This window comes from Lagopus muta, chromosome 3 (assembly GCF_023343835.1).
Source record: "Lagopus muta isolate bLagMut1 chromosome 3, bLagMut1 primary, whole genome shotgun sequence".
Taxonomy (NCBI): Eukaryota; Metazoa; Chordata; class Aves; order Galliformes; family Phasianidae; genus Lagopus; species Lagopus muta.
In genome coordinates this window covers 34,809,153-34,823,196 of record NC_064435.1, presented here as the reverse complement: position 1 = coordinate 34,823,196, position 14,044 = coordinate 34,809,153, and the positions used below count along the sequence as shown (strand labels likewise).

The following is a 14,044-nucleotide window of genomic DNA, read 5'->3' as shown; positions in this document are numbered from 1 at the left end:
ATGCATTACCCTACTTTAATTTCAGAAAAGGGTCTTTCTTGGCAGTACCATGCTGAAGTATTTGAAATGCATTAACACTTCGGCAGATGCTCAGAATCAAGCAACTTAATAGGCATCAACTTTTTTCAAATAATTGCAAAGCTTCGATTTAGCCTTTTGCATACCTTGCATAGTTAATTACCTAGGCTTTAATGTTTACATGCAATGAGAGTATCTACAGCTATAAACTACATAATTTATAATTGATGTAAATGGGTGTTATTATGTCAATTAGGCAGCTGTGTCCTCCACCTTCTCAGTAAACAGAAATGAGTGATAAACCCAGTTTGCAGGGAGAGACCCTCTTCTCTTGCTAACAGATAAAAATAAATTACCCAGGTAGACCAGGTTGTCCAATTGTTCTCTGGTGAGGTGGATGTTATACGTGGGCCCTCTCTTCTGACCTGTTGACTGCAGCAAATGGTCAATCTCGTCACGCACCGCTGCGAGAGCTTCTGGGTGCCGCAGCAGATAATACATGGCCCAGAATGTAGCTGGAATCGTGTTTCCCACAGAGGCCCACAGGAAGGCAAAATGATGTGCTGGGAGAAAATAAGTGAAAAGGAAGATTAATAGCGTTTATTACACTGATTAGATTTGCAGTGTGCTAATTAAAAGATGTTAGGACACAGACCCAGCCAAGGATCAGTGAATGCTAATGAGGACCAATAGGCTTCTGAAGTCTAATTTTCTGCTTAATGAGAATAGTTTGAAATGTAATGTCGGGGGGGTGGGGGGGAATAAGGGGAGTAAATGCAGCTCAGTTATAATCTTTCTCATTATCACCATTAAGTATCTTGTTTTACCATCTCAGCACAAAAAAAAAATCAATTATCATAGAGGGTTGTTTCAGAGTAAAACATTTTATCATTAGCCAATTAGAAAGAACATAAAAAAATTTCAAGGTCGCCATTTTGCCTTTTTATTTCAAAGGTCTATAGTAAATTATTTTATTTTAGACAAGCTATCATTCATAAGTTTCCTACCTGCTTTGTCATAATCTCCAAGCAGCTCATATTTCTCAAATATATCTTGTCTGGCTTGGACCACTTTTGACCCTCCCAGCCATTTTGTCATGTTCTGAAGTAAAAAATGATGTATAAGCTCCTTCCGAACCTTCTTGGTAGCTCCTAGCAACTCAATTGGTATGTTTGCAGCTAAATAGGGAAAGCTGGCATCAAACTTGATAAATTTGTCTCTGATTTCACTAATAACTTTGCGGCCATCTGCAGCAGGAACTCTTCCATATAGTGTTACAAAACTGGCTTCAAACATTACAGAGCAGCAGAATTTGTACATTTTTTCTGTTTCCCAATCTGTTGCTTGTGAGCATTTCCATTCAAATATATCCTGGAGATTTTTCATCATGTGGTCAGAAATTATTTCCAAAGGCTTGCCTTGTAGATACTGGTAGATTCTGTGCAGGTTTTCCTTGAGATCGGGGAATTTTACATTTGACAAAGCTGGGTAGTCAAAAGTTTTGGAAGCCATCTTATCAGCAAATTCGTGGAACTCAAGTTGTTTGCTATTTCGGATGACGTAAACATATTGAAACGGGTCCATGATAAAGGTAATATATCTGCCTGAATAGAAGAAAAGAAAAAACAGACACGTGGCTTTGTACTCTGATGCTTTTAAAGGTAATAACTGAAAATAAGTACCATCAACATCTGGAAGAACATCAAGAGAATTGCCAAAGAAAAGATCTGTGAGGAGATCTGCAAAGAAAAAAAAAAGAAAAAAAAAAAAAAAGGAAAAAAAAAAAAAAGGAAGATATAACATATTGTATTTAGTTTTGGAAGAAAACACAATACTTACTCTCCTTGTAAGGATTTCACCTGCATGTACTTTCACAGCACTTCTAAAATCAGCACGAAAACACATTCCAATTGTGGACTGATCTACTGGTTTTGGAAACAATAGGGTGTGACCTGCAATTATGGCACTTTGGAATAAATCAGTTACTACCCCAGTATGACTACCTCAGATATTACATTTATGAAATGTAATGTGGGATCATAGCAGCATTGTAATTTTTTTTTTTTTTTTTAATAGCACTAAGAGATTTTCGTATTTCATCTGCATAGAGGAAAGTCTATGAGGGAGGCTCAAGTGGAAAACTTGTTACCTAGGCAGATTTTCTTCAAGGAGATGACATCTAGACTGAAAATCTGCTGGCAATAGTTTTAATTGCATGTTGTAAAGCCCCAACATTTAAAGCTACATCTGTATTTTCCTTTCATGGTGTCTCAATTTTTTTTTGCTAAGAAGTTGCTTAGTATCAGTAAAATGACCACAACGGAATCTGACTTTGAAGCCCTGGCTTACAAAAGAGGATCTTACTCTTACAGTGCTTGCCATTATGGGGTACGCACTGACCTGGCACGATCATTCATTGTGTAAGAGTGCATGGAAAACTTTATGGCCTTCTTGATGCACTTGAGGAGCTCTACAGCAGATTCTCCAGCTTTGGATAGTAAGGTACAGCACTGCCATGGTACGATGACTTTTGAAATTGCCTATACCAGAAAAAAAATCTAAATTTTCCCCCAAGTTTGAAGTAAACTAATGAAGAACATTTTGGTGAACTATTATGAATCAAAATGCTAATACTCCCAAAGCTCAAGTAAGCCTTAACTCTTTATGGGTGATTCCCATGTTAAGTCTAAATTTAGAGCTCTAGATTCTTAACTTGCAGGGACAGGTGCATTAGGGAAAAAAGGTACCCATTAAAATGTACACATTCTCTGTGAAATATCCTAGCTATAAACCCAGAAAACATCAAAGCTTATCATACTTACAGTCTAATTCTGTCTTACTAGAGGGACAAATCTCCTTTGATTTTAATGGGAATGCTACATGCTTAACTGAGGGCCAAATTTGGCTCTGTGACAGATGTCCTGAGATAAAGTAGTCACTACCACTAAAAATGTCAACAAGTATCCATGGTTACCATGTAGTGATATTTGAATGATCTTAGTTATTCCATATCCTGACTTGCACATACACACCCTGCTCTGTGGCAAAGATGGGTGCACTCTGGACTTTCTTTGCAATAATAACCAGCTGGTGAAATTTTCATCCCATTTACACTCCCTGCAATCCCAGTGAAACAAAGGGAACACGAGGGAAAAATCGAAACAGAATCTCACCCCCTTCTTCTCAACAATGTGTGAAGGTTTTTGAAGTACTCATGTAGTTTGCTTTACTGTAATGTAACAAACTACAGATATAAATCAATTTTGAAGAGCAAGAAATCAGCCTGATGAAGAGATCCTCAATTCCCAGTCATTTTCCTGACCATTTCTTCCTTTCCAAGGCTCTTACAAATTTTTAGCCCCTTAATTTTTTTTTACTCTAGCAGGATATTCCCAAGCCTTTGTGAAGAGTCCCAGCACTGCTCTCCCTGCACTCCTCTCACCCCATCTTTCTCACAATTGCACACTCTTCACTGAGGCCACCATCTTTGTGATCAAAGCTTGGAAAGAATGCCCATTGGAGTGATTTTTAATAAATAGACTTGGAGTGTTATTAACCCTAAAGATGAAAGCTGGCTTCCTAACTTTGCGTTTACAGGGTAAACAATTTAAGTTAAGATTTTTAATTAATATTAATTTAAACCATCTGTCCACCATCTGCTTATTTCTGATGCAAAATATGAGTTTCTTTGTGATCTTTAATCAGACTCTTAGCAAACACACATCAATTCTTATCATTTTTAAGCAAGAAAATAATTTTCTGCAAATGGGTTTTCAGACAAACAAACTATTTTAGCAATAATTTTAAATCAAAATTCCCTCAACACTAGCACATACTTTGGAAAAGAAAAACTCTGACAAACTGAATAGCACAGATCCTTATTTTTATTATTCTCATCAGGTTCCTGGTAGCAAAAAGTAAGTATATACCAAAATAGAATTCATTTTGTAGAATCAGCTTGGGCTCCAGACCATAGCATTGCAAGTTGGTGATATATGTAAACACACAAAACAAAATACTTTGTTACTGTATTTATGCAATGTCTCTATAGTCAGAATAGTGGAACCCCTCTATAACAAAGGCAGATTGTGTATGTACCTCACAGAGGATCCACAGAATCACAGAATGGCCAGGATTGGAAGGGACCTCAAGGATCATGAATCTCCAACCCCCCTGCCACATGCAGGGCCACCAACTTCCACATTCAATACCAGACCAGGCTGCCCAGGGCCCCATCCAACCTGGCCTTGAACACCTCCAGGGACGGGGCATCTACAGCCTTTCTGGACAGCCTGTTCCAGCACCTCACCACTCTCTCTGTAAAGAACTTCCCCCTGACATCCAACCTAAATCTCCCCTCTCTCAACTGAAAACCATTTCCCAATTTTAGATCTCTTTGTTAGAAAAAGACTAAAATGTAGGACTAATTAACTGCAGTTAGAAAGTTATTGTTGCAAGAGTACGGGTGCTTACAGACATTAATATCATGCCCTGCACACAGACACAGCACCACAGGTTTGCTCCAGTGCCTTCTGGAGATACTGATGACAATTACAAACTCATGCCCCAACACCTCCCATACCCTAGGCAGACTTTTAAACAGCAAACAACCAAACTTTCTGACCTCAATATACTATTTTGAGGTATCATCAATACTGCCATGAATTTTGCTTTTCAGATAATTTTGTTTTCTGCAGTTGAGGTCTCTTCCCACTTAACATCCCTGGTGGTGTAAAATATCAACAAATGCAAAGTTCTTCCTCAAGATTCTCCTTTCTCTGCAGTATTTTAAAATGCAGCTGCCCCTCCCCTCCAATACCATTCCACTGCAGCTAATGCCAAGAACTACCTCTTGCAGTGGTCTTTTCTAAAACAGTACCAAAATACTGATGCTCATGATTTTCCATCAGAGTACTGGTAAAGGTAAATGACAGATCAGCCAAAAGTGGAGGCACGCCACATGCTTTCCAATTTAGGAAGATTTAAATATTGAACATGTTTATAAAGAAACCACTAGGGACAAAGCCTGTCCTTGTTAGAATATAAAAAATTCCTTTGGCATAAAAGAGCAAGTAGACTTGTCCATACAGAAATGTCACACTGAAAATCCCAATAGTTTAAGTCACGGAGCTATTTTATTTAGTACAATAGAAACAAGTCAAAGTAATAGATGTATACTTGTTTCTGTAAAAAGCCCTCTGAGTTATTTTAATATGGATACAGAAAATTTATACTCCTTGTCCAATCCTTCAGTTTGCATTACAACCGTGCTGCAAATAGCCTGGTTATCTCCATTTAGTTTATAAACTCTCCTAGAAATAGAAGATTGATGTGAAAAATATGAAAATTGTCAACTTTGGTAAATCTGAGCACAGAAGCCAGTATTTGTATGATAGTTAAGAAATTACTCTAATAATGCATTCCGGAGCTTTTTAATGCTAATGATGAAAGACAAGCGTTTCATATGCCATATAATGATGGATGTTATTTCAGTAATGCTTGCAGCAGACTTCAGCTTTGTAAGCTGAATGGAAATTACCTTTTGCCTAAGACAGAAAAATGTGGTACGTTACTGTAGGCGTGTCATGATTTAAAAGATAAGAATGACTTATTAGCAGAATTAAAAAAGGCCACATGTGCTCAGCAAAAGCACCGAAAGACAGATTACTTTATTAAGATTTGAGTCAGACAATCTCATAGATGGCGTTGCAATGCCCACTGTCATTTCTAATAACGTACCAGGAAAAGGAGACAAAGTTTAGAGCGGGAAACTGTGACAAAACTGCTTCAAGATCGTTAAGTTCTTACCTAGCTGTCTGCCTACGCTGCTGATCCTTAGCAAGCAGAAAGGCTGAGCCAGGAAGTACTACCATCTAAAAACAACAGACTCGGGAGCTTTCTCTCTCATCCCTTCCTTCTTCTTTTCTTTTCTCTTCCTCTCTTTTCCTTTTCTGAAGACTATCGCTTTTACGTAATCGTCCTCTTATTAGGAAGATTCTGCTGAACTGCTGACAATGATGTACAGTAGTGCTTCGCCGGTATGACGTTTGGGGAAAACGATTCTGCTGCACCACCACACAAAACCAATTAGAGAACTATTTTCTGCGACAGGTCAGGAATTTACATTGTTTCTCATAGAAAGATGTGCTTTTTAATTTCTTTATTAAGATGACATCCATGTCCCTTGCGACTTTTAGGTATGACAATCATTTGCTCATCACATGGGAAAGTACAATCAGCGAAATCGCATTACCGGTACGGGGCAATGCCAGAAACTCCAAGCATCGTTCCACATTTTCCAAATGAACTACTTTGAGAGCCAATAATTAGAACAATACATATTGATAGGATTTGTTGACAGGACCTGTAGTCCCTCACCAGGGGGGTAAAGCAATGATAGCACATACACAGCCGGCTGCGTTATGTTTGCTGAGCATACAAACATCATCTTTGTCAAATCAAAGAGATGCACAGAAAGCCTGTACATCTCAACATCAAGACAGGATACGAGCTACTAACTGGCTTCGTCTTCCCTTCTGAGTTGTGGCTGACAGGCCGTTTCTGCTTAGTGAAGTCCTGATGGTCAGTATTTTTAGACTGGAAAGAAGTCAAGATAGCATCTCTGATACGACCAATTCACAGAATCAAAGACTTCTCTGTATAGGGTTGAAATGACATCCATAACTCACTATTTGCTTTAACCTGCATCAACGAAGGTTTCCTCAGAATGCTTAAACACAGGGGGATTAGTAGAAAAGGAATTCCGTTTATTGTGCCAACAGAAATTAGTTAAACTAAATTATGTTCACAGATTGCTGAAAGACACAAATCTCTAAATACAGTCTTAAACAAAACAATAAAAATAAAAAAATATTTAATTAAACACATTACGGATTCTCAGGCGTGACTGCATTTCCTTTTGTGAATGCACTGAGAGTCTTTCAATAATTATTAATTTTGACTCATAAGAAGCCATTACTGTGTGTAGTATGAATGTACATCAACAATAAAAAAGAGAATATTTCACAAAAAAGTTAGTCTTGTAGATGAACTCATTTTCAAGATACAGAAATATCTAAACATACCAGTTTCCAAAGGAAAAAAAACAACACAAATGAATAAAAAAGCACAGTTAACAGCAGTAAAAATGCCCTTCTAAAAGACAAAGAACACAATAAGAGGGAGTAAAAATGTATTAATTAAACATACTGCATGCAAATTACTTGATTTTCGAAGGAAAAAAATTGTATTGCAAAATAATTAAATGGAAAACTAAAAATAATGTCACCATCAAAAAAATTACAAAGCAAACTTTGTACTTTCATTTTTCTTTGAAACTCTTTAAAAATACAAGGATAGCTAAAAGTGGGGTAGAGGACTCTGAAATAATAATTGATGCAACTATAAAACTGATCATTTGAACAAGGATCTCAGCTTTCAGGAGGGGCAAAAGCTCCATTCTACTGACCCTGTCAGGTAAGAGTTTATCTTTTCCTGAACAAAGGAAACTAGTTGATTTTAAGTTGATTTTAGTAAAAAGTGTGTATGTGTATACACACAGGTATATATCTAAATTTATATATTTAGTTTTCATTCAAAAATCCAGTTTCCTTCTGTGCTTTCCTTATGCTTTTAAGCATCTACGTGAAATCACTCAAACGTCTGTATTCAAGCTAGTGTAGTAAAACAGCTATAAATACAGAAAGCAGCAAGGTTGTATCATACTTTATTATATTGTTATTTTCCGCAAGCACGATCAGAGTAAGAGACTGGCAATGGGAAGTTTCTGTGTTCTAGTCCTGATTGTATCACTGAGTCAATGTGTCATTCATTCCCTTGTGTTCCTGTCAACCAGTTGTAGAATGTGTGAGAACATATCCTGCACTTTTTTTTCTAAAGTGTTTTCTAAATTTAATCTGATATTTTTTCTGTGCAGTGTCAAGATGATGTTAGTTTTGCCTTCCTTAGGAAAAAAGCAATACACATTTAGATGTGTTCCTACATTACACTACAAATTCCGTTGATATGCATGTATACCTACAGCTACATACAAATACACATACTCATAATTAAATCCTGTGGATACTTATGACATTATAATACATTTGAATTTAACATATTGTGTCCTGTGCTACAGAGGAATGTTTTTAGTTACATAAGATTCTAAAGTAAGCATCTGAATTGCTATTTAATATCACTGATGGAAAAACCAAGAGAATTACTGAAACATTTCTCACCAGCAATATGTACAGTGAAAATATCTCCAAGTTTCTTTTGCTGATCCAGTAAGAATTTGAAAGCATCTTTTCTAAAAAGCAGAGCCTTCCCCAGGTAAGGAATCCATCCATTTATTAGTGGGGGCTCTCCAGTCTTCCTGTTGAAAACATAAAAAAAAAAATCATCAGGAGTGAGCTTTGGCGACAGGGCAACTCATCTTTATATCTATTTATGTATCACAGTCAGACCTCAATGTATAATATTTTGTACAGAAAGCTCTTCAGATACGACGGCAGGTTAAGTCTAATCACACCTCTGAGCACAAAAGGCTCTGTGCGGTGATTATGAAAAATAAGAGTGAGAAATTGAGACACGTTTAACTACAGGTTTTCCAGTTATTACCACAAAGTTATGAACACGGAAAAATTACATATTGACGAAAATCTCAGAGAGAGGAGTCCTCTCATTTTCAATATTTTGCATGTCAAAGAGAGGCGTATCAGAAGGCATTTATGACAGATTTAGGTAAATAGGACGCTGACGTAACACACAAAACAAATAGCTTTACAGATAAGGTTTTAAGAATTCCTGTTTACCAGCATACAAAACAGCTACTGTTCTAACTACGTATCTTTAATATATAGAATAATAATAGAGGCTGAACATTCACCGTAATAAATCACAGTCTCTGCATATTTATAGTCTGCTAAGCTAGAAACCTGCATGAACATTTTAAGATGAAATTCTAGATAACTGTATTTGTGACCCAGCCTGAACAAGCAGTCACGCTGTGTTGGTTATGTTTGCAGAACAGCTTAAAATACCTTTCAAGACTCTTTTAAGTTACATTTTCCCTTGCAAAGGAAAAGAGGTTAACGCTGTCCTAATCCTAACTGCAAGTAGATGCCTTTCCTCCGTGCTGGTCTTTACTTGCTTCAATCTGATTTACAACAAAGAAACATAAAGCATGCTTGCTCTGGAAAGGATTTAAACAAATATTCACGAACAACTCTGTTGCTACATCCCATCTGTGAAGGTGACTTATACTACATGCAGAACAACTCATTCTGATTAAACAAGATATTTACTAGCTCGGATCTAATCAAAGATCAAGGGATCACAAGCTTTACTACTATCATACACAGCATGGATTTTTGTGTAGCTGGATTAACCCTATCATAGTCACATTCTCCCGTGAACTGCTCACACAGAAATAAAACAAAACGTAAACGTGATATGTTGAACTTACATTTTCTATTTTTCTAATCAAAACTTTCCAAGGAGCAAATTACAAGCCCGTGATTTGCACTCGCACTGCAAAAAGTTGTTACAAATTCAGTTAAAAATGAACAGATGCAGCCAAACCACACTGCACGCCTTGAGCTCCTTCTGTTTCACTGGCTACTAATTACAGATGTTGGTTTTCCAGAAAATCATTTTGCAAACATTCTTGTAGCAACCAGAAAAATTTACATCCCGCACATTTGCACTGCTGGTTTTTTTTTTCATTTGTTTGTTTCTTGGAGTTCTGAGGGTTGGGGCTTTGTTGTTTGTTTTGTGATGGTTTCTTTATTGTGGGAAAGGTGCACCCTTTCTCTTTCGTGTCTTGCATAAGCCAACATGCTATGCATCCTCTCACAGGCACATAACCCCATGATTTACTACACTGGGGCAGCAAACTTTGTATTGCTTAATTCTGCGCTCGGTGTAGACAAGACAAGAACTAATCTGAGATTACATGAGAGGGATCACCAGCCCTGGAAGTGTAGCAGCCCACTCGATATCCTTAATTATCCCCTCAAAGCCTGTAACAAATCTGGATGATTTACCAATTTTTCCCCCTGACTATGCAGTCCCACCTGCGGTCTGCTTTCCTTTCCTGGGTGACACCCCGTTCGTAGCCCTGTGACAGATATTTAGATAGGCTTTTTGTCATATTCTAATTTAACGCATCTCATTTCCCACTGCACGTTCTGTCAGTCGGTCAAAAGCTGTATTCTTCACCAGCTTTCCGCCGGGTAAAGAGGACGCAGCTCAGAGATCCAGGGGGAAATTATCTTAATGCTCCCAAGTCCGCGGGATCACATCAGGGAGACATTTTGCCATCACCAAGACGTGAGGGTCATCGTTCGCTTCAGCCGCGTTCAGCTCAGCAGCGATGAGCTTAGCGCCGTTAAACACCGCGGCTGGGCTCCGTGTGCTTCACAGGGAAATGCAGCACCTCTTTAACTTACGACCCATAGCAGGCTGCTCACAGAAATGTGTCTTCATTCCCATCTTCGCTGCTCTTTGGGAGACGGAGGTCATCTTAATGACTTATAGTGCGCCAAGACACAGCACGGTGCAGGTTTTCCTGCTCCCCTAGACATGCTTCAATGCACACACATTCAGGCAGTACTGCTCACCTTACCTGAGCTGCCTGAAACCTGTGCTCAAAACTCTGTACAGGCTTTAGGGTGATGCAATGCTTTCACAGCGATTGGTCTGAATCACCAGCAAAGTCTACGCAAACTTCTCCCCATCAATTAAATTTGCTCACATACTTTAACTTAGAGCTCACGCTTCACAGCCTTTATGAAATGTGGTAGTTAGACCAACAAATGTTGAAAAATGTTAAAAAAAAGTTACCACTTTCTCACGGCCTATTTTTTTTTGCATCAAACGTAACATATATATGAATTAAAAAAGAAAAAAAAAAGAAACATGAAGTGTTTTGATGGCAATTTTAGATTGCAGCTTTTTTAATTCAAGCACTGAGAACTTACGACCTAACAGTCCTATGCATGACGGACTCATATCTAGTTTAACCACTTATATCTTAATTCGCCTTACACACTTAGTATCTCATAATATTTATTCCATGTTCCATTTAGGTTGTTTTTTTTTGTTTGTTTTTTGTTTTTTTTTCCCTGCATATTGGCTTATTTTTGCACACATACAAAATATTTGTATGTATATTTATTCTTTCATGAGAAGTCCATTTGAAGTCTGTAAAACTTAACGGTCAGATTTCTGACATATGACTGAATTTTACAAATAAAGCATCAGCAACACACTCACTGTAAAATCTAGAAGTAGGAAAATCACCTAACAAATGGAGGGAAACCAGCACTGCTGTATTATCCACCATTGCTAAATGGATGACTCCAAATGGCGTTCTGCAAGAAATCATCCGGCTACAAATATGGTGTGTACATAAACTGAACAGACAGATATCTGCAATTTACCTCTGCTTTTATTTGAAAAGATATTTCCTTGTTAGCAAATAATAAAGTTGTAATTCTACTCAATCAAAGAAGTGAAGTTTTGGAGTTTGTTTACAGTTTCCTTAAGAGATACATTTGAGTTCACTTAAAAAAATTCAGTCACTAATTCAGGTATGATTATTTAGTTAAGAAGCTGAAGCAGCACAAGCAATGTGAATGTTGTGCCTATTCTGCAGTGCTTAAATAAAAAAGAAGAAAAATGGGCTGCAACATTAATTATGTGAAAAATGAATGAAAATATTTATTTTTTATGCCAAAGTTCTCTAAATATTATTTTCCATTAGCAAAAGCGAATTATTTGGGAAATTCAAACAAGGTCATTATTTCTGAAGCTCTCCGACTACTAACGTATTTTTTTCTATAATTCTTCAAGAAAAAATATAAAGATTCACAAGAAAACAGACCTTGCCAACATTTATCTCTAGTAGAAATGCTATTGCTTATAGAAGTATTCAGGTCTATTCTTTTGCTGGTTACATCACTGTAACTCCTGTGCAGTGCAGGGCATTGGATCAGTGTAAACGAGAGAAGAATCTTTCACTCATTATTTTTATTTCAAAGGAGCAGATGCCTTCCAAATTATGCAAAACTCCACAGAGCATCTAGTACTACAGCAGATGAACAGGTTAATTTTTCTCTTTGCACATAATAAATCATAAGTGCTTTAACACCCATAGTCGCATTTCATGAACATGAACCTTCTGTTTAATAATGTCTGTTTACAACTAGAATCAGACATACAGTAATCTCTTGCCTGGGATAAACATTAATCCAGATCTGTCTAGAAAAATTATACAATTCATTACCATAAGTAATCTCTATTGTGCCCTGTGCTTAACCTTCATCTTTTTTCCTGTCCTATAATCTTGCAAATCCACTGGTGGTGTATGATTGGCATCTGGTGCGAGCGCAGCCAACGCTGCACAAAGAACAACCGAAAAAGCCATAGATGGCAATGTCACTCAGTGGGGAACTGCTGCTTCACTGCAACTTTCACCAGCGGGTGAAAGAATCCTCAAGCTAGGGAGGAAAAGGGCCCAGAAAAGACTGGAGATTATCATTTGCCACAGAGGGGCCATTTTCACTTTCTAAATTATTACCATCCACAAAAATAAAAGGTGTTGGTCTGATTTCCCTGTAGCACTTTTGGTCCAACTGCCACATTCTGTGTAAATACTGGAACAGACCATGCTGAGGGACCTCAAGGAATGGAAATGTATGGGTGCAGGAGTAGAACAAAAGCTATTATGAGCATGTCAGATCAGTCTGAGATTATTCACAGGCTCGATCACAATATTTAAGCAACAAGACATGACAGACAGTGTCTTTCCAGGGGCTTATGAGCACTCTAACAGTGAGGAAAAGAATGAGGCCAAAGGCTTCAACCCCAACAAAGGTAATCCCCAGAAATGTGATGTCTGGAGTGTCTTGTTGTATTATAAAAAAGAGACATGGGAAACTTAGGACAGGAGAAAACCAGCAAGTCTATCTTTCTTTCTTTCCTTCTTTTTTTTTTTTTTTTACATTTGGCAGTTAGTTTCTCCCAAACCTCTTCACAGCATTAGGTGTTCTGCATCTATGAGAGGACAAACCAACCCCCCTCCCCCCCATTTTCTTTCAAACATTTGATCACAATAAAAATTTTTGACACATTCAAAACTACGTACGCCTTAATTACCTCGTCAAAATTATTTGCCTCAGTGATACCCTGGAATTCTAAATTTTCTGGACTGAATACATGTAATATTAAAAAGTACTTCCTGCAGAATTAGATGGACACGCACTTTGGTAATATAGTTTTTCACCTTTGAATTCCTTGACTGAGCACTCCTACAGAGGTAAGGATCAGCTGTTGCTCCTACCTGATCAATATTTGCAAGTTTGTGTAAGCAAATGGATGCACTGGGCTGTAGCTTGGCAGGGGGACACAGGATAGACTCATTGAAGAAGATCTCTCCTCACACATGGAAATGAAAAGCACACTGCCCACTGCCTGCACCTTCGTCTAGGTGAAGTGCAGATAACCTCCTGTCTTTTTGGAGGATAAAGATCACTCCTAATGAAGTGGAAAAGAGCCCAAGAGGGGATGAATCTCTTGCTGTCCCCTGTTATGGCTAACCCAGGACAGAGCCCTCTGCAGTGCTCATTTCTTGATGTGCTGTGACAGCATGCCAACGAGAGGAGAACACAGGATGATTTTGCAATGTTATTCACATAATTTCAGCTTAAAAAATGTCAAAAAACAATGGCTACACCTGGAAAATGCACCTGTGAGCACATCAAAGAAAAAATTTGTCTGCTTTTCCAAAAAAAGCGTGCTGATGAAAACCAAGCAGTGAATATTTCTTGTGTCTTTTTTTTTTCTCCACGCAGAAAAATGCAATCTTTTTACTGACAGATTTTTTTTTGGCAAAAAGTTCTGTTGTTTTTTTTTTAACTAAAATACTCCTCTTCTGTAAAAGCATGCAAGCTTTTTGTTTGTGCTCTAACTTCCACCGCAATCAGTTCTTCACAGGAATCTCTTTTTTTCTTTTCCCTCTTCT

General features: G+C 37.7%; 1 protein-coding gene across 3 annotated transcripts in view; it reads right to left on the bottom strand.

The window, feature by feature from the left end:
- The window catches only part of LOC125690437 (cytochrome P450 7B1), a 121,841-nt gene that overhangs the window by 13,131 nt on the left and 94,666 nt on the right, over nt 1-14,044 (bottom strand). For all 3 annotated transcript variants that reach the window (XM_048938767.1, XM_048938769.1, XM_048938768.1), the window contains exons 2-4: nt 8,256-8,392; nt 1,026-1,622; nt 375-581 (exon numbers count right to left, since the gene is read on the bottom strand). In XM_048938767.1, coding sequence (XP_048794724.1) covers nt 375-581; nt 1,026-1,622; nt 8,256-8,392 — 941 coding nt within the window. The remainder of the gene's footprint in view (nt 1-374; nt 582-1,025; nt 1,623-8,255; nt 8,393-14,044) is intronic.